The sequence below is a fragment of the Pristiophorus japonicus genome, chromosome 3 (genome assembly GCF_044704955.1).
Source record: "Pristiophorus japonicus isolate sPriJap1 chromosome 3, sPriJap1.hap1, whole genome shotgun sequence".
In the NCBI taxonomy this organism is placed as follows: Eukaryota; Metazoa; Chordata; class Chondrichthyes; family Pristiophoridae; genus Pristiophorus; species Pristiophorus japonicus.
The window spans coordinates 1,822,941-1,846,771 of record NC_091979.1 but is presented as its reverse complement, the minus strand read 5'-3'; the positions used below and the strand labels follow the sequence as shown (position 1 = coordinate 1,846,771).

General features: G+C 46.9%; 1 protein-coding gene across 1 annotated transcript; it reads left to right on the top strand.

Moving 5' to 3' along the window:
* The first annotated feature begins 2,583 nt into the window (after positions 1-2,583).
* LOC139259628 (C-X-C chemokine receptor type 2-like) lies at positions 2,584-21,756 on the top strand. The gene is made up of 2 exons (XM_070875126.1): positions 2,584-2,893; positions 20,665-21,756. Exon 2 carries the CDS (start codon positions 20,667-20,669, stop codon positions 21,744-21,746), a length of 1,080 nt encoding a protein of 359 aa, XP_070731227.1. The 5' UTR covers positions 2,584-2,893; positions 20,665-20,666; the 3' UTR covers positions 21,747-21,756.
* Positions 21,757-23,831: the final 2,075 nt, after the last annotated feature.

Here is a 23,831-nt window from a genome sequence, read left to right as displayed (position 1 = left end):
CAGTTTGGGATGGTCATTGTGGGACGGTCATTGTGGGACGGACGGTCAGTGTGGGATGGACGGTCAGTGTGGGACGGATGGTCAGTGTGGGACGGTCAGTGCAGGATGGTCAGTGTGGGACGGTCAGTGTGGGACGGACGGTCAGTGTGGGATGGATGGTCAGAGTGGGATGGTCAGTGTGGGACGGTCAGTGTGGGACGGATGGTCAGTGTGGGACGGTCAGTGCAGGATGGTCAGTGTGGGATGGTCAGTGTGGGACGGTCAGTGTGGGATGGTCAGTGTGGGACGGACGGTCAGTGTGGGATGGATGGTCAGAGTGGGATGGTCAGTGTGGGACGGTCAGTGTGGGACGGACGGTCAGTGTGGGACGGTCAGTGTGGGATGGATGTTCAGTGTGGGATGGTCAGTGTGGGACGGTCAGTGTGGGATGGTCAGTGTGGGACGGTCAATGTGGGACGGTCAGTGTGGGATGGTTAGTGTGGGATGGTCAGTGTGGGACGGTCAGTGTAGGATGGACGGTCAGTGCGGGATGGTCAGTGTGGGATGGTCAGTGTGGGTCGGTCAGTGTGGGACGGTCAGTGTGGGACGGTCAGTGTGGGACGGACGGTCAGTATGGGACGGTCAGTGTGGGACGGACGGTCAGTGTGGGATGGACGGTCAGTGTGGGACGGTCAGTGTGGGACGGACGGTCAGTGTGGGACGGACGGTCAGTGTGGGATGGTCAGTGTGGGACGGACGGTCAGTGTGGGATGGTCAGTGTGGGACGGACGGTCAGTGTGGGATGGTCAGTGTGGGACGGTCAGTGTGGGACAGACGGTAAGTGTGGGATGGTCAGTGTGGGACAGTCAGTGTGGGACGGTCAGTGTGGGACGGACGGTCAGTGAGGGATGGTCAGTGTGGGACGGACGGTTAGTGTGGGACGGTCAGTGTGGGACGGTCAGTGTGGGACGGTCAGTGCGGGCCGATCAGTGCGGGATGGTCAGTCTTTCTTAGCAGGTCCAGCCGTTGATTTTCCTGCGGCATTGTTTCTGTTGCCGTCGCTGTTTTGGGGCTACATTGATGGAGATGACGGAGCGGATTCGACGGTGGTCTGTCCAGCAGTCGGCAGCTCCTGTCATGGCGCAGGTGATGCGTACGTCATTGTGGTCCCTCGCTCGGGCGATGACATAGTCGAGCAGATGCCAGTGCTTGGAGCGAGGGTGTTGCTATGAAGCCTTGTTCTTGTCTCTCTGACGGAACAAGGTGTTGGTTACGACAAGATCATGTTCTAAGCATTTTGTCAGTAGGAGGGTACCGTTGGAGTTGGTTTTCCCTTTCCCCCCCTCTGCCGATCACACCTCCCCTGTGTCCTTTCCAACTCTGGCGTCAAAGGAGGATCAGCTTGTCGCCCGTTGGGATTCAGGAGAGGGATTGTTCAAGGCTGGAGTAGAATTCCTCTTTGGTCTTGTCTGTAGCTTCCGGTGTTGGAGTGTACGCCCTGATGACCATGGTGCACTGGTACCGGGCTAGGCCGGGCCGAAGGGTCTTGAGGCGTTTGTTTAACCCGCAAGGAGAGTCTCTGAGACGAGCTCATTTTTTGTGGTGAAATCTACCCCATGGAGGCGGCCTTCTTCTGGTTTGCCTTTCCAGAAGAAGGTGTAACCTCCACCTTGTTCCTTGAGCTGTCCTTCCCCTGCCCGCCGGGTCTCGCTTAGGGCGGCGATGTCTACGTCAAAGCGCCTGAGTACCCGGGCAACTATAACGGCACGGCGTCCCGGTCTGTCGCTGTTGGGGTTGTCCGTGAGGGTCCTGACGTTTCAGGTCCCAAACTTCATCTTAAAGGGTGGAAGGTGCCTGTGTAGGAGTTCTTTTACCGTGGGGTGGCCATTGCACACCAGCTACTGACAGAGCAAGGTCTTGGTCCAGTGGCAAGGGAGGTCCAAGACAACTGGAGACCAGCTTTTACTGCATGGGCATAGCGCACATACACACACACAGACACACACACACACACTCACACACACTCTCAGACACACACACACACACAGACAGACACACACACACACACACTCTCAGACACACACACACACACACTCACACACACACACACACACACACTCACACACACACACACTCTCAGACACACACACACACACACACTCACACACACACACACACACACACTCACACACACACACACTCTCAGACACTCACACACACACACTCACACACACTCTCAGACACTCACACACACACTCACACACAATCAGACACTCACACACACACACTTCTCAGACACACACACTCACATACACTCACACACAATCAGACACACACACACACACACACACACTCACATACACACACACACACACTCACATACACATACACACACACACACACTCACATTGAATGGCGGTGCAGGCTCGAAGGCCGAATGGCCTACTCCTGCACCTATTTTCTGTGTTTCTATATTTCTATGAATCTGCATTCGGCACTAATCACTGACTCTAGTTCAACAAACACATTGCAGGTTGTGAGGTACAATGCTAATTGTGTCATTTCTGGTCACAACTTGTCCTTACGGGTATGATGTGTACCATATTCTCACAGAGCGACAATAGTCTGTGGGATTTTACTCAGAGCGCTTGAGTCACTTCTCGTAGGTACTCTGTATTTTCTGTTTACGTTTCTTAATGTCTTGCAACACTCTTTGCACTTTACAGAACATCCATTGCATTTGACGGGACACACATATCAGAGCCCTGTCACTCTGCCGAGATACAAGGCTGAGTTCAAACATTGTAGAAGCCTCTGAGCCATCATCCTGTTTGTCTCTGGCACGTTCGATGGTCAAGAAAATCACTCCATCAACTTACAGACAGACAGGACACACCCAACATCTTGTGAGAAGGTATGTGGATTTTAATCAGCAGGTTAATTTCATTATTTACAGATCTTTTCTGTATCCTTTGCACCATCGATAAAAGAGGGTTCCTGCGCATATTTATAATGTGTCCCCATCTGGTATCAATCATCACAAGTGTCATGAAGTTTAGAGATGGAAGGGTGATCAATAAAAATAAACAGAATGAAAGAAAAGGGTCAGAGGAGAACGGTGGAAAGAAAGAGGATTAGTTGATATCGCATGGCGCTTCACACAAACCCTGAGGATATAGATTTGTTTAAAATGTCTGATTTCTATTGTGATGGGGATATTAAAAGAAAAAACTTACATTTATATGTCTTTTGTGGTTCTCAGGACATCCCAATCTGCTTTACAGCCCATGAATACATTTCGAAGTTTAGTCACTGCTGTTGTGTTGCCAGCTGCCATTTGCATGCCGCGAGGTCACATATCCAGCAATGAGTTAAACGGCCAGTTAATGGCCAATAATTTGCTCTCAACATAACTGTGAGGGTGATGGCACTCACCTTTATTTAAGTGCAAATTCTGCAGCAACTTCAGCCACAGTATCAGCAAAGCTTTAGTGGGTAGCACCCTTGCCTCTGGTTCAGAAGGTTGTGGGTTTAAGTCCCACTCCAGAGACTTGAGCACAAAAATCTACTCCAGTGCAGAACTGAGGGAGTGCTGCACTGTTGGAGTGGCAGAACTGAGGGAGTGCTGCACTGTTGGAGTGGCAGAACTGAGGGAGTGCTGCACTGTTGGAGTGGCAGAACTGAGGGAGTGCTGCACTGTTGGAGTGGCAGAACTGAGGGAATGCTGCACTGTTGGAGTGGCAGAACTGAGGGAATGCTGCACTGTTGGAGGTGCTGTCTTTTGGATAAGTGGCAAGTAACATTCGCGCCACACAAGTGCCAGGCAATGACCATCTCCAACAAGTGAGAGTCTAACCATCTCCCCTTGATATTTAACGGCATTACCATCACTGAATCCCCCACCATCAACATCCTGGGGGTCACCATTGACCAGAAACTTACCTGGACCAGCCACATAAATACTGTGGCCACGAGCGGGTCAGAGGCTGGGTATTCTGCAGCGAGTGTCTCACCTCCTGACTCCCCAAAGCCTTCCCACCATCTACAAGACACAAGTCAGGAGTGTGATGGAACACTCTCCACTTGCCTGGATGGTGCAGCTCCAACAACACTCGAAGCTCGACATCATCCAGGACAAAGCAGCCGCTTGATCGGCCCCCCATCCACCACCTTCAACACTCACTCCTTCCACCACCCTCAACACTCACTCCCTCCACCGCCCTCAACACTCACTCCCTCCACCACCGGCGCCCCCTGGCTGCAGTGTGTACCATCTACAAGATGCACTGCAGCAACTCGCCAAGGCTTCTTCGGCAGCACCTCCCAAACCCGCGACCTCTACCCCCTAGAAGGACAAGGGCAGCAGGTGCATGGGAACACCACCACCTCCACGTTCCCCTCCCAGTCACACACCATCCTGACTTGGAAATATATCGGCCGTTCCTTCATCGTCACTGGGTCACAATCCTGGAACTCCCTCCCTAACAGCACTGTGGGAGCACCTTCACCACACGGACTGCAGCGATTCAAGAAGGCGGCTCACCACCACCTTCTCACAGGGCAATTAGGGATGGGCAATAACTGCCGGCCTTGTCAGCGATGCCCACATCCCGGAACATATTTTTTTAAAAGACACCCGGCACCATTACCTCTGCCCCTCCCGTCCCTTACCTACAGGCTGCTCCTTGGCAACATCATCAACAAACATAAGAACATTAGAACATCAGAAATAGGAACAGGAGTAGGCCATCTGGCCCCCTGAGCCGACTCCGCCATTCAATAAGATCATGGCTGACCTGATCATGGACTCAGCTCCACTTCCCCGCCCGCTCCCCATAACCCCTTATCGGTTAAGAAACTGTCTATCTATGCTAGTCAGAGTAGGAATCGCAGGATAGCGCAGATGAATACATGGCTTGAGCAGTGGTGCAGCAGGGAGGGATTCAAATTCCTGGGGCATTGGAACCGGTTCTGGGGGAGGTGGGACCAGTACAAACCAGACGGTCTGCACCTAGGCAGGACCGGAACCAATGTTCTTGGGGGAGTGTTTGCTGGTGCTGTTGGGGAGGAGTTAAACTAATATGGCAGAGGGATGGGAACCAATGCAGGGAGACAGTGGGAAACAAAAAGGAGACAAAAGCAAAAGACAGAAAGGAGATGAGTAAAAGTGGAGGGCAGAGAAATCCAAGGCAAAAAACAAAAAGGGCCACTGAATATATAGGGGCAAGTTATCTTAGATCTGGTCCTGTGTAATGAGACAGGAATAATAAACGATCTCCGAGTAAAAGATCCTCTCGGAATGAGTGATCACAGTATGGTTGAATTTGTAATACAGATTGAGGGTGAGGAAGTAGTGTCTCAAACGAGCGTACTATGCTTAAACAAAGGGGACTACAGTGGGATGAGGGCAGAGTTGGCTAAAGTAGACTGGAAACACAGACTAAACGGTGGCACAATTGAGGAACAGTGGAGGACTTTTAAGGAGCTCTTTCATAGTGCTCAACAAAAATATATTCCAGTGTAAAAAAAACGACGGTAAGAGAAGGGATAACCAGCCGTGGATAACCAAGGAAATAAAGGAGAGTATCAAATTAAAAATCAATGCGTATAAGGTGGCCAAGGTTAGTGGGAAACTAGAAGATTGGGAAAATTTTAAACAACAGCAAAGAATGACGAAGAAAGCAATAAAGAAAGGAAAGATAGATTACAAAGGTAAACTTGCGCAAAACATAAAAACAGATAGTAAAAGCTTTTACAGATATATAAAACGGAAAAGAGTGACTAAAGTAAATGTTGGTCCCTTCGAAGATGAAAAGGGGGATTTAATAATGGGAAATGTGGAAATGGCTGAGACCTTAAATAATTATTTTGTTTCACAGTGGAAGACATAAAAACCATGCCAAAATTTGCTGGTCACAGGAATGTGGGAAGGGAGGACCTGGAGACAATCACTATCACTAGGGTAGTGCTGGACAGGCTAATGGGACTCAAGGTAGACAAGTCCCCTGGTCCTGATGAAATGCATCCCAGGGTATTAAAAGAGATGGCGGAAGTTATAGCAGATGCATTCGTTATAATCTACCAAAATTCTCTGGACTCTGGGGAGGTACCATCGGATTGGAAAGCAGCTAATGTAATGCCTCTGTTTAAAAAAGGGGGCAGACAAAAGGCAGGTAACAATAGGCTGGTTAGTTTAACATCTGTAGTGGGGAAAATGCTTGAAACTATCATTAAGGAAGAAATAGCAGAACATCTAGATAGGAATAGTGCAATCAAGCAGACGCAGCATGGATTCATGAAGGGGAAATCATGTTTAACTAATTTACTGGAATTCTTTGAGGATATAACGAGCATGGTGGATAGAGGTGTACCGATGGATGTGGTATATTTAGATTTCCAAAAGGCATACGATAAGGTGCCACACAAAAGGTTACTGCAGAAGATAAAGGTACGCGGAGTCAGAGGAAATGTATTAGCATGGATAGAGAATTGGCTGGCGAACAGAAAGCAGAGAGTCGGGATAAATGGGTCCTTTTCGGGTTGGAAATCGGTGGTTAGTGGTGTGCCACAGGGATCGATGCTGGGACCACAACTGTTTACAATATACATAGATGACCTGGAAGAGGGGACAGAGTGTAGTGTAACAAAATTTGCAGATGACACAAAGATTAGTGGGAAAGCGGGTTGTGTAGAGGACACAGAGAGGCTGCAAAGAGATTTAGATAGGTTAAGCGAATGGGCTAAGGTTTGGCAGATGGAATACAATGTCGGAAAGTGTGAGGTCATCCACCTTGGGGAAAAAAACAGTAAAAGGGAATATTATTTGAATGGGAAGAAATTACAACATGCTGAGGTGCAGAAGGACCTGGGGGTCCTTGTGCATGAAACTCTTTTCCCAAAAAGTTAGTTTGCAGGTGCAGCAGGTAATCAGGAAGGCGAATGGAATGTTGGCCTTCATTGCGAGAGGGATAGAGTACAAAAGCAGGGAGGTCCTTCTGCAACTGTACAGGGTATTGGTGAGGCCGCACCTGGAGTACTGCGTGCAGTTTTGGTCACCTTACTTAAAGAAGGATATACTAGCTTTGGAGGGGGTACAGAGATGATTCACGAGGCTGATTCTGGAGATGAGGGGGTTACCTTATGAGGATAGATTGAGTAGACTGGGTCTTTACTCGTTGGAGTTCCGAAGGATGAGGGGTGATCTTTTTGAAACATTTAAAATAATGAAAGGGATAGACAAGATAGAGGCAGAGAGGTTGTTTCCACTGGTCGGGGAGACTAGAACTAGGGGGCACAGCCTCAAAATACGGGGGAGCCAATTTAAAACCGAGTTGAGAAGGAATTTCTTCTCCCAGAGGGTTGTGAATCTGTGGAATTCTCTGCCCAAGGAAGCAGTTGAGGCTAGCTCATTGAATGTATTCAAGTCACAGATAGATAGATTTTTAACCAATAAGGGAATTAAGGGTTACGGGGAGAGGGCGGGTAAGTGGAGCTGAGTCCACAGCCAGATCAGCCATGATCTTATTGAATGGCGGAGCAGGCTCGAGGGGCTAGATGGCCTACTCCTGATCCTAATTCTTATGTTCTCTGACCATCCTTTGCCAATCCTCTCTGGCTACATGTGTGATGCTCAAGGACTGGAGGACTGCTAAAATAAAAGTAAAAGGATCCAAGGGAAAGTGGCAAGTTGCATCCAAAAGGGACTCAGAGGCAGGAAGCAAAAGGTTATATTCGATGTTTTTTCTGTGACTGGAAGGCTGTTTCCAGTGGGGTTCTGCAGGGCTCATACTGGGTCCCGTGCTTTTGGTGGTCGATATCAATGATTTCGACTTTAATGTAGGGGACATGATTAAAAAGTTTGCAAATGATACAAAAGTTGGCCGTGTGGTTGATAGTGAGGAAGAAATCTGTCGACTGAAGGAAGATATCAATATACTGGTCAGGTGGGCAGAACAGTAGCAAATGGAATTCAATCCAGAGAATTGTGAGGTAATGCATTTGGGGAGGGCTAACAAGGAAAGGGAATACACATTAAATGGTAGGACACTGAGAAGTGTAGAGGAACAAAGGGACCTGGGAGTGCAGGTCCACAGATCCCTGAAGGTAGCAGGCCAGGTAGATAAGGTGGTTAAGAAGGCATACGGAATACTTGCCTTTATTAGTCGAGGCATAGAATACAAGAGCAGGGAGGTTATGCTTGAACTGTATAAAACACTGGTTAGGCCACAGCTGGAGTACTGCGTGCAGTCCTGGTCACCACATTACAGGAAGGATGTGATTGCACTGGAGAGGGTACAGAGGAGATTTACGAGGATGTTGCCAGGACTGGAGAATTTTAACTGAGGAAACATTGGATAGGCTGGGATTGTTTTTTTGGAGCAAAGGAGATCTGACTGAGGTGTATAAAATTAAGAGGGGCCTGGATAGAGTAGATAGGAAGGACCTGTTTCCCTTGGCAGAAGGGTCAACAACCAGGGGGCATAGATTTAAAATAATTGGGGGGAGGTTTAGAGGGGATTTGAGGGAAAATGTCTTCACCCAGAGAGTGGTGGAGGTCTGGAACTCACGGCCTGAAAGGGTGGTAGAGGCAGAAACCCTCAGCACATTTAAAAAGTACCTGGATGTGCACCTGAAGTGCCGTAACCTGCAGGGCTACGGACCCAGAGCGGGAAAGTGGGGTTAGGCTGGGTAGTAATAAAAACAGAGAATGCTGGGAATCTCAGCGGGTCGGGCAGCATCAGTGGAGAGAGAAACAGAGTTAATGTTTCGGGTCAACGACCCTTCGTCAGAACTGCCGAATGTTCCAAAAAAACACATTCTTAAGCATTGGGAGGGGGAGGGGAAGAAAGAACAAAAGGGAATATCTGTGATAGGGTGGGAGGTGGGAGATTAGAGAGACAAAGGGGATAATGGGCGAATTGAAATGGTAATGAGAGAGATTAGAAAAAGTAAATGTGGATAGGGTGTGAATGGTGGGGTAATGACCAGCTGCCAATATAGACACAGAGAAAAGAAACATAAGATGGGGGTGGGGGGAGGGGGGGGAGCCACAGATGGCCAGAGGTTACACTCTGAAATTGTTGAACTCGATGTTGAGTCCAGAAGGCTGTAACGTGCTTAAACGAAAGATGAGGTGCTGTTCCTCGAGCTTGCGTTGAGCTTCGTTGGAACAGTGTAGGAGACCGAGGACAGAGAGGTCAGAGTGGGAGTGGAGCGGGGAATTAAAGTGACAGGCGACCGGAAGCTCAGGGTCACACTTACGGACTGAACGGAGGTGCTCCGCAAAGTATCACCCAGTGTATGCTCGGTCTCCCCAATGTAGAGGAGACCACATTGTGAGCAGTGAATACTAAATTGAAAGAAGTACAAGTAAATCGCTGTTTCACCTGGGAGGAATGTTTGAGGCCCTGGACAGTGGGAGGGAGGGGGTAAAAGGGCAGGTGTTGCACGGGAAGGTGCCGGGGGAAGGGGAGGGGGTGCTGGGGGTGACTACAGAATGGACCAGGTGTCGCAGAGGGAGCGGTCCCTTCGTAATACTGAGAGGGGAGGGGAGGGGGAGATGTGATTGGTGGTGGGGTCACGCTGGAGGTGGTGGAAATGGCGAAGGATGATCCGTTGAACGTGGAGGCTGGTGGGGTGAAAGGTGAGGACAAGGGGAACCCTGTCGTGGTTCTGAGAGCGAGGGGAAGGGGTGAGAGCAGAGATGCGGGAAATAGAATGGACACGGCCGAGGGCCATGTTAACCACGGCGGAGGGGAATCCTCAGTTGAGGAAAAAGGAAGACATGTCAGAGGCACTCGTGTGGAAGGTGGCGTCGTCAGAGCAGATGCGACGGAGACGGAGACACTGGGAGAATGGAATGGAGTCCTTACAGGATGCAGGGTGGGAGGAAGTGTAGGCCAGGGAGCTGTGGGAGTCAGTGGGCTTATAGTGGATACTGGTCGATAGCCTATCCCCAGAGATGGAGACGGAGAAGTCGAGGAAGGGAAGGGAAGAGTCGGAGATGGACCATGGGAAGGTGAGGGAAGGGTGGAAATTGGATGCAAAGTAAATGAAATTTTCTAGTTCAAGGCGAGAGCAGGAAACGGCACCGATAGTCATCAATGTACCGGAAAAAGAGGTGAGGGAGGGGACCCGAGTAGAACTGGAACAAAGAATGTTCCACATATCCCATAGAAAGACAGGCATAGCTAGGACCCATGCGGGTTCCCATAGCAACACCTTTAATTTGGAGGAAGTGAGTGGAGTTAAAGGAGAAGTTGTTCAATGTGAGAACGGGTTCAGCTGGGCGGAGGAGGGTGGGGGGGATGGGGATTGGTTGGGCCTCTGCTCGAGGAAGAAGCGGAGCGCCCTCAGGCCGTCCTGGTGGGGGATGGAAGTGTAGAGGGATTGGACGTCTGTGGGGCCAGGAAACTGGAAACTGTTAAAGTGACGGAGGGCGTCGGAGGAGTCGTGGATGTAGGTGGGAAGAGAGCAGACAAGGGGAGAAAAAATAGAGTCGAGATAGGAAGAAATCAGTTCTGTGGGGCAAGAATAGTCTGAAACGATGGGTCTACCGGGGCAGTCCGGTTTGTGGATCTTGGGAAGGAGGTAGAAGTGGGCTGTGTGGTGTTGGGGAACTATGAGGTTGGTGGCTGTGGAGTGAAGATCTCCAGAGGAGATGAGGTCAGTGACGGTCTGGGAAATATGGCTTGATGTTCAGTGGTGGGGTCATGGTCCAGGGGGAGGTAGGAGGAGGTGTCAGAGAGTTGGCAATCAGCCTCTGCAAGGTAGAGGTCAGTTCGCCAAACAACAACAACGCCACCCTAGTCAACAGATTTGATGACAAGTTTAGGGTTGGATCTGAGCGAGCAGAGTGTTGCAAGTTCAGAAGGAGGTAGGTTGGAGTGAGTGAGGGGAGCAGAGAAATTGAGACGGTTTGCAATGATGAGATCTAGAGAGGTTATGTGGAATCTGTATGGGTGGAGCTGCGGAATACCAAGGGGCAGAAAACGCTAGTGGGAGTTGTGTACAGACCACCAAACAATAGTAGTGAGGTTGGGGACAGCATCAAACAAGAAATTAGGGATGCATGCAATAAGGGTACAGCAGTTATCATGGGCGACTTTAATCTACATATAGATGGAGCTAACCAAACTGGTAGTAATACGGTGGAGGAGGATTTCCTGGAGTGTATTAGGGATGGTTTTCTAGACCAATATGTAAAGGAACCAACTAGAGGGCTGGGCATCCTAGGTTGTGTGATGTGTAATGAGAAAGGACTAATTAGCAATCTTGTTGTACGAGGCCCCTTGGGGAAGAGTGACCATAATATGGTAGAATTCTTTATTAAGATGGAGAGTGACACAGTTAATTCAGAGACTAGGGTCCTGAACTTAGGGAAAGGTAACTTCGATGGTATGAGATGTGAATTGGCTAGGATAGACTGGCGAATGATACTTAAAGGTTGACGGTGGATAGGCAATGGCAAACAATTAAAGAGCACATGAATGAACATCCCTGTCTGGAGTAAAAATAAAACGGGGAAGGTGGCTCAACCGTGGCTAACAAGGGAAATTAGGGATAGTGTTAAGTCCAAGGAAGAGGCATATAAATTGGCTAAAAAAAGCAGCAAACCTGAGGACTGGGAGAAATTTAGAATTCAACAGAAGAGGACAAAGGGTTTAATTAGGAGGGGGAAAATAGAGTATGAGAGGAAGCTTGCTGGGAACATAAAAATTGACTGCAAAAGCTTCTATAAATATGTGAAGAGAAAAAGATTAGTGAAGACAAACGTAGGTCCCTTGCAGTCAGAATCAGGTGAATTTATAATGGGGAACAAAGAAATGGCAGACTAATTGAACAAATACTTTGGTTCTGTCTTCACGAAGGAAGACACAAATAACCTTCTGGAAATACTAGGGGACAGAGGGTCTAGGGAGAAGGAGGAACTGAAGGAAATCCTTATTAGGCAGGAAATGGTGTTAGGGAAATTGATGGGATTGAAGGCCGATAAATCCCCAAGGCCTAATAGTCTGCATCCCAGAGTACTTAAGGAAGTGGCCCGAGAAATAGTGGATGCATTGGTGATTAATTTCCAACAGTCTACCGACTCTGGATCAGTTCCTATGGACTGGAGGGTAGCTAATGTAACACCACTTGTTAAAAAAGAAGTGAGAGAGAAAACGGGTAATTATAGACCGGTTAGCCTGATATAGGTGGTGGGGAAAATGTTGGAATCAATTATTAAAGATAAAATCGCAGCGCATTTGGAAAGCAGTGATAGGATCGGTCCAAGTCAGCATGGATTTATAAAAGGGAAATCATGCTTGATAAATCTTTGAGAATTTTTTGAGGATGTAACTAGTAGAGTGGACAAGGGAGAACCAGTGGATGTGGTGTATTTGGACTTTCAAAAGACTTTTGACAAGGTCCCACACAAGAGACTGGTGTGCAAAATCAAAGCACATGGTATTGGGGGTAGTGTACTGACGTGGATAGAGAACTGGTTGGCAGACAGGAAGCAGAGAGTCGGGATAAACGGGTCCTTTTCAGAATGGCAGGCAGTGACTAGTGGAGTGCCGCAGGGCTCAGTGCTGGGACCCCAGCTGTTTACAATATACATTAATGATCTAGATGAAAGAATTGAGTGTAATATCTCCAAGTTTGCAGATGACACTAAACTGGGTGGCGGTAGACAGGTTGTTGAATGGTAAAGGAGTGAAGGATTATGGGGAGTGGGCTGGGAAGTGGGGCTGATGCGAGGATTGGATCAGCCCTGATCTTATTGAATGGCAGAGCAGGATCGAGGGGCCGAATGGTCTGCTCCTGCTCCTATTTCTTATATTGTTATGCTCTTAGAAATCAAATTGATAAAGGTAGTCTGGAGGACAAGTTCATGGAATGCATACTGAGCCCTGGGGACCATCACTCTACACTTCCCTCCCTTCACCGAATCGTTAACTCTGTTTCTCTCCACAGATGCTGCCTGACCCGCTGAGATTTGCAGCATTCTCTGTTTTTATTCCAGATTCCAGCACCTGCAGTATTTTGCTTTTGTGTTTGTGTTTAATTCACGGCCACTTCTCTTCTAGGAAGGCCCACCTTGAAGAAGTTCTGCTCTTCCCTCAGACGGGATTTCCGTTTGTCTCTTTTACCTTGTTCATCTTCTTTGCTTTCTGTTTCCCTTCTCGTGTTTGACTCAGTATCTGCCAAGACTCACTTTCACAGTCCCATCTCTTTCCTCAGTAACTGTCTCTGCCTTGGACTTAATCCGCGTGAATTCCAACTGAAATTCCACCCCTCATCCTTTGGATCTACCCATGGTACAGATATCTCCCAGATATTCAGCGTTCCTCCAAACACTGCTCCCGGCGTATCCTGGGATCCGCACTCAATGCTCTGCACCACCACATGTACACTCTCGCCCTCTCTCTTCAGCCCTCTGTCTCTGAGCTGTCCGGTCCGCAGCTCCATTTCATCCTTCGCCTCATCCGGCACTTTAACCAAATACATTCTTCCTTCCTTTCAGGTGTCAAGGATCGGAACCTCCAACTTCTCTTGGACACCAATGCCCATCCGGGACCTTCTTCCCATACACTTCGCTCTGATCCCATCCTTTCTTCCAATCTCCCCCCCTGCAGTGTTTTCACTATGCCTTCTGACCTACCCCTCTCTGACCCCGAGCGACCAGTCCTCAGCAAAGGCCTGAGCTCAATGAATTTCCAGCTCGGCTCGATGCTGAGTTCTTTTTCCGCTGCCTTCGCCTCCATGCCCACGTCTTCGGACAGGAGTCTTCCCCCCCACACAGCAGACCCTTTCTCCCGTTTTCAGAATTCTTGCTCTACCTGGACCGCTCCCTCTGGCCTCTTACAGATAAACATAGAAAATAGGTGCAGGAGTCGGCCATTCGGCCCTTCGAGCCTGCACCGCCATTCAATAAGATCATGGCTGATCATTCAACCTCAGTATCCCTTTCCTGCTTTCTCTCCATACCCCTTGATCCCTTTAGCCATAAGGGCCATATCTAACTCCCTCTTAAATATATCAAACTCACTGGCAACAACAACTCTCTGTGGTAGAGAATTCCACAGGTTAACAACTCTCGGAGTGAAGAAGTTTCTCCTCATCTCGGTCCTAAATGGCTTACCACTTATCCTTAGACTGTAACCCCTGGTTCTGGAACTCCCCAGCAATGGGAACATTCTTCCTGTCTCTAACCTGTCCAATCCCGTCAGAATTTTATATGTTTCTATGAGATCCCCTCTCATTCATCCAAACTCCAGTGGATACAAGCCCAGTTGATCCAATCTCTCTTCATATGTCAGTCCTGCCATCCCGGGAATCAGTCTGGTGCACCCGCTGCACTCCCTCAATAGCAAGAATGTCTTCCCACAGAAAGTTGTTGAGGCCAATTCACTAAATATATTCAAAAAGGAGTTAGATGAAGTCCTTACTACTAGGGGGATCAAGGGGTATGGCGAGAAAGCAGGAATGGGGTACTGAAGTTGCATGTTCAGCCATGAACTCATTGAATGGCGGTGCAAGCTCGAAGGACTGAATGGCCTACTCCTACACTTATTTTCTATGTTTCTATGTTTCTATCAGGAGACCAAAACTGAACACAATATTCCAGGTGAGGCCTCACCAAGGCCTTGTACAACTGCAGTAAGACCTCCCTGCTCCTATACTCAAATCCCCTAGCTATGAAGGCCAACATACCATTTGCCTTCTTCACCGCCTGCTGTACCTGCATGCCAACCTTCAATGACTGATGAACCATGACACCCAGGTCTCATTGCAGCTCACCTTTTCCTAATCTGTCACCATTCAGATAATATTCTGTCTTCCTGTTTTTGCCAACAAAGTGGATAACCTCACATTTATCTACATTATACTGCATCTGCCATGTATTTGCCCACTCACCTAACCTGTACAAGTCACCCTGCAGCCTCTTAGCATCCTCCTCACACTTCAAACTGCCACCCCCATAGTGTCATCTGCAAACTTGGAGATATTACATTCAATTCCTTCATCTAAATCATTGATGTATATTGTAAATAGCTGGGGTCCCAGCACTGAGCCCTGCGGCACCCCACTGGTCACTGCCTGCCATTCTGAAAAGGACCCATTTATTCCGACTTTCTGCTTCCTGTCTGCTAACCAGTTCTCTATCCACGTCAATACATTACCCCCAATACCATATGCTTTAATTTTGCACAACAATCTCTTGTGTGGGACCTTGTCAAAAGTCTTTTGAAAGTCCAAATACACCACATCTACTGGTTCTCCCTTGTCCACTCTACTAGTTACATCCTCAAAAAATTCTAGAAGATTTGTCAAGCATGATTTCCCTTTCATAAATCCATGCTGACTTGGACCGATCCTGTCGCTGCTTTCCAAATGCGCTGCGATTTCATCTTTAATAATTGATTCCAACATTTTCCCCACCACCGATGTCAAGCTAACCGATCTATAATTACCCGTTTTCTCTCTCCCTGCATTTTTACAAAGTGGTGTTACATTAGCTACCCTCCAGTCCATAGGAACTAGTCCAGAGTCAATAGAATGTTGGAAAATGATCACCAATGCATCCACTATTTCTCGGGCCACTTCCTTAAGTACTCTGGGATGCAGACTATCAAGCCCTGGAGATTTATCGTCCTTCAATCCCATCAATTTCCCTAACACAATTTCCTGACTAATAAGTGGGGAAATTGCTTGAAACTATCATTAAGGAAGAAATAGCGGGACATCTAGATTGGAATAGTGTAATCAAGCAGACGCAGCATGGATTCATGAAGGGGAAATCATGTTTAACTAATTTACTGGAATTCTTTGAGGATGTAATGAGCATGGTGGATAGAGGTGTACCGATGGATGTGGTGTATTTAGATTTCCAAAAGGCATTCGATAAGGTGCCACACAAAGGTTACTGCAGAAGATAGAGGTATGCGGAGTCAGAGGAAATGTATTAGCAAGGATCGAGAATTGGCTGGCGAACAGAAAGCAGAGAGTTGGGATAAATGGGTCCTTTTCGGGTTGGAAATCGGTGGTTAGTGGTTTGCCACAGGGATCGGTGCTGGGACCACAACTGTTTACAATATACAGAGATGACCTGGAAGAGGGGACAGAGTGTAGTGTAACAAAATTTGCAGATGACACAAAGATTAGTGGGAAAGCGGGTTGTGTAGAGGACAGAGAGGCTGCAAAGAGATTTGGAAAGGTTAAGCGAATGGGCTAAGGTTTGACAGATGGAATACAATGTCGGAAAGTGTGAGGTCATCCACCTTGGGGAAAAAAAACAGTAAAAGGGAATATTATTTGAATGGGGAGAAATTACAACATGCTGCGGTGCAGCGGGACCTGGGGGTCCTTGTGCATGAATCCCAAAAAGTTAGTTTGCAGGTGCAGCAGGTAATCAGGAAGGCGAATGGAATGTTGGCCTTCATTGCGAGAGGGATGGAGTACAAAAGCAGGGAGGTCCTGCTGCAACTGTATAGGGTATTGGTGAGGCCGCACCTGGAGTACTGCGTGCAGTTTTGGTCACCTTACTTAAGGAAGGATATACTGGCTTTGGAGGGGGTACAGAGACGATTCTCTAGGCTGATTCCGGAGATAAGGGGGTTACCTTATGATGATAGATTGAGTAGACTGGGTCTTTACTCGTTGGAGTTCAGAAGGATGAGGGGTGATCTTATAGAAACATTTAAAATCATGAAAGGGATAGACAAGATCGAGGCAGAGAGGTTGTTTCCACTGGTCGGGGAGACTAGAACTAGGGGGCACAGCCTCAAAATACGGGGGAGCCAATTTAAAACCGAGTTGAGAAGTAATTTCTTCTCCCAGAAGGTTGTGAATCTGTGGAATTCTCTGCCAAAGGAAGCAGTTGAGGCTAGCTCATTGAATGTATTCAAGTCACAGATAGATAGATTTTTAACTAATAAGGGAATTAAGGGTTATGGGGAGCGGGCGGGTAAGTGGAGCTGAGTCCACGGCCAGATCAGCCATAATCTTGTTGAATGGCGGAGCAGGCTCGAGGGGCTAGATGGCCTACTCCTGTTCCTAATTCTTATGTTCTTATGTTCTTATGTTAAGGATTTCCTTCAGTTCCTCTTTTTGGCTAGACCCTCGAACCCCTAGTATTTCCGGAAGGTTATTTGTGTCTTCCTTAGTGAAGACAGAACCAAAGTATTTGTTCAATTGGTCTGCCATTTCTTTGTTCCCCATTATAAATTCACCTGATTCTGACTGCAAGGGACCTACGTTTGTCTTCACTAATCTTTTTCTCTTCACATATCTATAGAAGCTTTTGCAGTCAGTTTTTATGTTTCCTGTAAGCTTCCTCTCATACTCTATTTTCCCCCTCCTAATTAGACCCTTTGTCTTCTAACTTCTAAATTTCTCCCAGTCCTCAGGTTTGCTGCTTTTTCTGGCCAATTTATATGCCTCTTCTTTGGATTTAACACTATCTCTAATTTCCCTTGTTAGCCACGGTTGAGCTACTTTCCCCGTTTTATTTTTACTCCAGACAGGGATGTACAATTGTTGAAGTTCATCCATGTAATCTGTAAATGTCTGCCATTGCCTATCCACCGTCAACCCTTTAAGTTTAATTTGCCAGTCTGTCCTAGCCAAATCACGTCTCATACTGTCGAAGTTACCTTTCCTTAAGTTCAGGACCCTAGACTCTGAATTAACTGTGTCACTCTTCATCTTAATAAAATATTCTCCCATATTATGGTCACTCTTCCCCAAGGGGCCTCGCACAACAAGATTACTAATTAGTCCTCTATGCATCCTTTATTATCTGGACTATGACCCCCTCCTTTACCTTTCTGCTAGTCTTTTTGAAATGTCAAGTACCCTGGAACATTTAGATTCTAACCTTGGTCACCTTGCAGCCACGTCTCTGTAATGATATTAGATCAAAGCCATTTATCTCTATTTGTGCCACTAGTTCATCTATCTTACTACGTATGCTCCATGCATTCAGATAAAGAGCCTTTAATTTAATGTTTTACCATTATTCCCTGCTTTGACCTTATTCTCTGCTGCACTGTTACCATTAAACTCTCTGTCCCTCTCTGTCACATTCTGCTTATCTTTACTCAAATAATTACACTGCTCTATTGCATTGACCTTTCTCTTTAGATATCTAAATGTCCCCTCACCTGACCCCTCCCGCCCCCCCCCCCTCCGCAATATTTAGTTTAAAGCCTATCTCCAGCCCTAGTTATTCGATTCGCCAGGTCGCTGGTCCCAGCCCGGTTTAAGTGGAGCACGTCCCGACGGAACAGCTTCCTCTTTCCCCAGTACGGGTGCTAGTGCCTCATGAATTGAAGCTCTTCCTCCCACCACCACTCGAAAAGCCTCGCATTTAACTCTCTGACCTGCTTGACCCTATGCCAATTTGTGCGTTGCTCAGGTAGTAATCCAGAGATTATTACGCTTGAGGTTCTGCTCAGCAGTACCTCATTCTTAGTTCTCCGTGTGTCATTGGTTCCTACAGGGACCACGAGAGGCAATATGAACTAATGATGCAATTTTACAGGGGCTGCAGGAACAGAGACACCTGGGGTGTATGTACACAAATATTTGAACGAGGCAGGACAGGTTGAGAAGGTGGGTAAAAAAGCATACGGGATCCATGGCTTTATTAATAGAGGAATAGAGTAAAAAGCAAGGAGGTTGCTAAACCTTTATAAAACACTGGTTAAGCCCTGGCTGGAATATTGTGTTCAATTCCAGGCAACACACTTTAGGAAGGGTGTCAAGACCTTAGAAAGGGTGCAGAGGAGATTTAGTAGACTGGTTCCAGGGATGAAGGACTTCAGTTATGTAGAGAGACTGGAGAAGCTGGGGTTGCTCTCCTTAGAACAGAGAAGGATAAGAAGATATTTAATCGAGCTGTTGAAAACCATGCAAGGTTCAGAGAGAGTAAATAAAGAGAAACCGTATCCAGGGACAGGAGGATCGGTAACCAGAGGGCACAGATTGAAGGTGATCGGCAAAAGAAACAGAGGCCACATGAGGGAACATTATTTCACACAGCGAGTTGTTGTGATCTGGAATGCACTGCCTGAAAGGGCGGTGGAAACAGGAAGCAGAGAGTCGGGATAAACGGGTCCTTTTCAGAATGGCAGGTAGTGACTAGCGGAGTGCCACAGGGCTCAGTGCTGGGACCCCAGCTCTTTACAAAATACATTAATGATTTAGATGAAGGAATTGAGTGTAATATCTCCAAGTTTGTAGATGACACTAAGCTGGGTGGCGGTGTGAGCTGTGAGGAGGATGCTAAGAGACTGCAGGGTGACTTGGACAGGTTCGGTGAGTGGGCAAATGCATGGCAGATGCAGTAGAATGTGGATAAATGTGAGGTTATCCACTTTGGGGGCAAAAACACAAAGGCAGAATATTATCTGAATGGCGGCAGATTAGGAAAGTGGGAGGTGCAACGAGACCTGGGTGTCATGGTTCATCAGTCATTGAAAGTGGGCATACAGGTACATCAGGCAGTGAAGAAGGCAAATGGTATGTTGGCCTTCATAGCTAGGGGATTTGAGTATAGGAGCAGGGATGTCTTACTGCAGTTGTACAGGGCCTTGGTGAGGCCTCACCTGGAATATTGTGTTCAGTTTTGGTCTCCTAATCTGAGGAAGGACGTTCTTGCTATTGAGGGAGTGCAGCGAAGGTTCACCAGACTGATTCCCGGGATGGCAGGACTGACATATGAGGAGAGACTGGATCGACTGGGCCTGTATTCACTGGAGTTTAGAAGGATGAGAGGGAATCTCATAGAAACATATAAAATTCTGACGGGACTGGACAGGTTAGATGCAGGAAGAATGTTCCCGATATTGGGGAAGTCCAGAACTAGGGGACATAGTCTAAGGATAAGGGGTAGACCATTTAGGACTGAGATGAGGAGAAACTTCTTCACTCAGAGAGTTGTTAACCTGTGGAATTCCCTGCCGCAGAGAGTTGTTGATGCCAGTTCATTAGATATATTCAAGAGGGAGTTAGTTATGGCCCTTACGGCTAAAGGTATCAAGGGGTATGGAGAGAAAGCAGGAAAGGGGTACTGAGGTGAATGATCAGCCATGATCATATTGAATGGTGGTGCAGGCTCGAAGGGCCAAATGGCCTACTCCTGCTCCTATTTTCTATGTTTCTATGTTTCTATTCAATGGTGACATTCTAAAGAAAATTGGATAAAATTGGATCCATCAATCAACTTGTCATCCTGCTGCTACCCAAATTTTGCAATAAGTCTCCTCAAAAAATCAATATACTACATTTCCTTTATCTATCCGATCAGTTACTACTTCAAAACACTCTGTTAAATTTGTAAACAGGACTAACCTTTAACAAGTCCATGTCGGTTGTCCTTTATTAGCACTTTCCTTTCCATTTGCTCACTATGGATTTGAAGAGTTTACCATCAGACTAACTTGTTATATAGTTCTCAGGTTTACTCCTTCTCGCTCTTATTGAAGAGTGGAGTTACATTTTCTACTCTCCACTCCCACAGCACACATTGCACATTGCGATCAGAGACTCTGCTATCTCCTCATTGACTTATTACAACAGCCAAGGATGAAAACCATCAGGTCCAATGACAAATTCTCATCAGTTTTCTTCAGAATAAATTCATTAATAGCTTCTCTTTATTCTCATTTCCTGATTTGTTTTTGTTTCTTTCAGAAATGGATAGCCAGACCATCAACTTCGATGATTTCGACTTCTCTGATATGTTTGAAAATTACACCAATGATAGCTACCATTTATTGGATCCCAACACGATTCCCTGTTCCCTCGTGATTAATGGCAATTGGATCAACACGACACTGGCTGTGATCTACAGCCTGGTGTGTTTCCTCGCTGTGACAGGGAACATGCTCGTGATGGTTGTCATACTTTACAATCGACGCACAATATCGTCCACGGACATCTACCTGCTTCATCTGGCCGTAGCCGATCTGCTCTTTGCCGTGACCTTGCCCTTTTGGGCAGTGGATGCCATATCTGGGTGGGTGTTTGGTGATGCCATGTGTAAGATTATCAGCATGTTACAGGAAGTTAACTTTTACAGTGGCATTCTGTTGCTGGCTTGTATCAGTATCAATCGCTATCTGGCCATTGTCTACTCTACACAGTCCCACAAGCAGAAAAGACCATTTCTAATCAAGCTGGTCTGTGCTGTTGTTTGGGTGCTGGCCATTGCTCTGTCTTTACCTATTCTGTACAAGGGAGAATATACTCCACCCGGTTCCAGCAGAACGATATGTTATGAGATACTCGACGGTGAATCGGCTGAAACGTGGAGAGCAACCACCAGGTTTTTGCGGCACTCTATTGGGTTCCTCATCCCGCTGGCTGTCATGATCTTCTGCTACAGCGTGACGATCCATAGACTGTGTCAAACAAAGGGATTCCAGAAACAGAAAGCCATGAAGGTCATCATAGCGGTGGTGCTAGCTTTTCTCATTTGTTGGCTGCCGTACAATCTTACTGTGTTCATCGACACACTGATGAGGAGCAAACTCATTGATGAGAGTTGTGACATGCGCAATCATATCGAGAGAGCTCTGTTTGCAACACAAACTTTGGGATTCCTGCACAGCTGCATTAACCCAATCTTATACGCATTCATCGGGGTGAAATTCAGGAGGAACCTGGTCAAACTCTTGGCTATGAAAGGAATCATTAAAAAAAGTGCAGCTTCACAGTACGGGAGATCTGTATCCTCCTCCTCTGAATCTGGACTCATTTCAACCACCATATAGACTGCTTGAGATAGAGATCGCTCAAACCATCAGTAAGATAGCAAATAAAAAACATCAATAGATGAATGGACTGAGCTATTTAAGAACTAAATCATTGAGTAACAGTGCTGTGTGGGATTCAAGTTTGAGCAGAGTAAAGAAGGTGTTTCCCAGATGGTTCATTGTATTAGTATCCAATGCACATTGGCCAGAAGTAAGGCTTGAGTTTTTTCAGTACAGGGGCTTGGCACCCAATGATACACCAGTCCCCACTGCACTATCCACGCCACAATATTCAGATTATGTACAATCGATAGGCATATTATTCAGTCACAGAATATCCGCAAGGATCATTTGCTTCAGCTTCTGTCCTGAATCATAGAATCATACAGCACAGAAGGCGGTCACTCGGCCCAGCGTGCGTTTACTGACTCTTTGATCCAATTAGTCCCACTCCCCAGCTGTTTCCTGATAGCTCTGAAAATCTTTCCACTTCAAAGTTTTAACCAATTCGCTTTTGAAAGTTACGATTGAATCTGCTTCCAGCAGCTTGTCAGGCAGTGCGTTCCAACTCATAACAACTCGCTGCGTAAAAAGATTTCTCCTCGTGTCTCCTCTGGTTCTTTTGTGAGTTACCTTAAATCTGTGTCCTCTGATTACTGACCCTCCTGTCAGGGGAACCGGTGTCTCCCTATTTACACTATCATGACCCCTCATCATTTTGAACACCTCTAATAAACCTCCCATTAACCATCTCTGCTCTAAGGAGAGGCTTTCCACATGACTGAAGCCCCTCACCCCTGCTACCATTCTAGTAAATCTCCTCTGCACCATTTCCAAGGCCTTGACATCCTTCCCAAAATCTGGTTCCCAGAACTGAATACTAGCTGGGGCCTAATCAATGTTTTATAAAGATTTAGAATAATGTTTTGTACTCTATGCATCTATTACTAAAGTCAAGGATCGTGTATGCTTTTTAACAGCCTTATCAACATGTCAGTCCACCACCAAAGATTCCTGTGTGTGTACTCCACCAGGCCTCTTTTCTTGTAGCCCCTTTAAAATTGTACCCTTTAATTTATTTTGTCTCTCCTCATTCTTCCTTCCAAAACGCATCACTTCACAATTTCTGCATTAAATTTCATCTGACATGTGTTGGCCCATTTCAGCAGGTGGCACAACTTAACGGGAATGTTGATTGGCATCCTCCTCTTTAGTGAAGATACAAGCAAAGTGTTCAGTTAGTACCCCAGCCAGGCCCTCTGCCTCCACTAGAAGATTTCCTGTTTGGGCCCGAATCGGCCTCTCCCTTCCTTTGACTATCTGTTTACTCTTCATAAGTTTATAAAAGACTTTAGTGTGCCTTTTACGTTAGCTGCTAATCTACTCTCAGACATTCTCTGTGCCCTTATTCCCTCTCCTCTGCTTGATTCTCCACTGTATTATGAATCTGACATTTATCATAAGCTCCTTTTTCTATGTTTAATCTCTATATCTGTAGTCATCCAGGGAGCTAGCGTGATGCCCTTCCTCTCCCTCTCACAGTGATGTCTTTACTCTGTACCCAAACTATCTCCTCCTTGAAGGCCTCTCATTGTTCATTCCCAGTTTTACCTGCCAATCTTTGATCAAATCCACCTGAGCCGCATCCCTTTACCCCTTCCCAGTTGAGTATCTTCACTGTTGATTGGTCCTTGTCCCTTTCCATCACTACACTAAACCGAATGGTATTGTTATCACTGTTTCCCAAATGGTCTCCCACTGAAACATGCTCAACTTGCCCCACTTCATTGCCCAGACAGATACAACACTGCTTCCTTCCTCGTTGGGCTGGGAACATACTGAGCAAGAGAAGTCTGCTGTACACATTTCAGGATGTCCTCATTCTCTTTGCCTTTTACACTGTTTTACCTCAGTCCCCATTACGATAATTGAAGTTCTCCATTATCAATACTCTATGGGGGGAAAATTGCGGTCAGAGGCTTCCTTTGGACGAACGCCCCCAACCCCCAAAAAATCTATGAAAATACCTGGTGGTCCCGGAGGAAGCTACGATTCGGGTGGGGGGCCTTTAGCCGCTGTGCAGCGTACGGGGTGATGACTTCT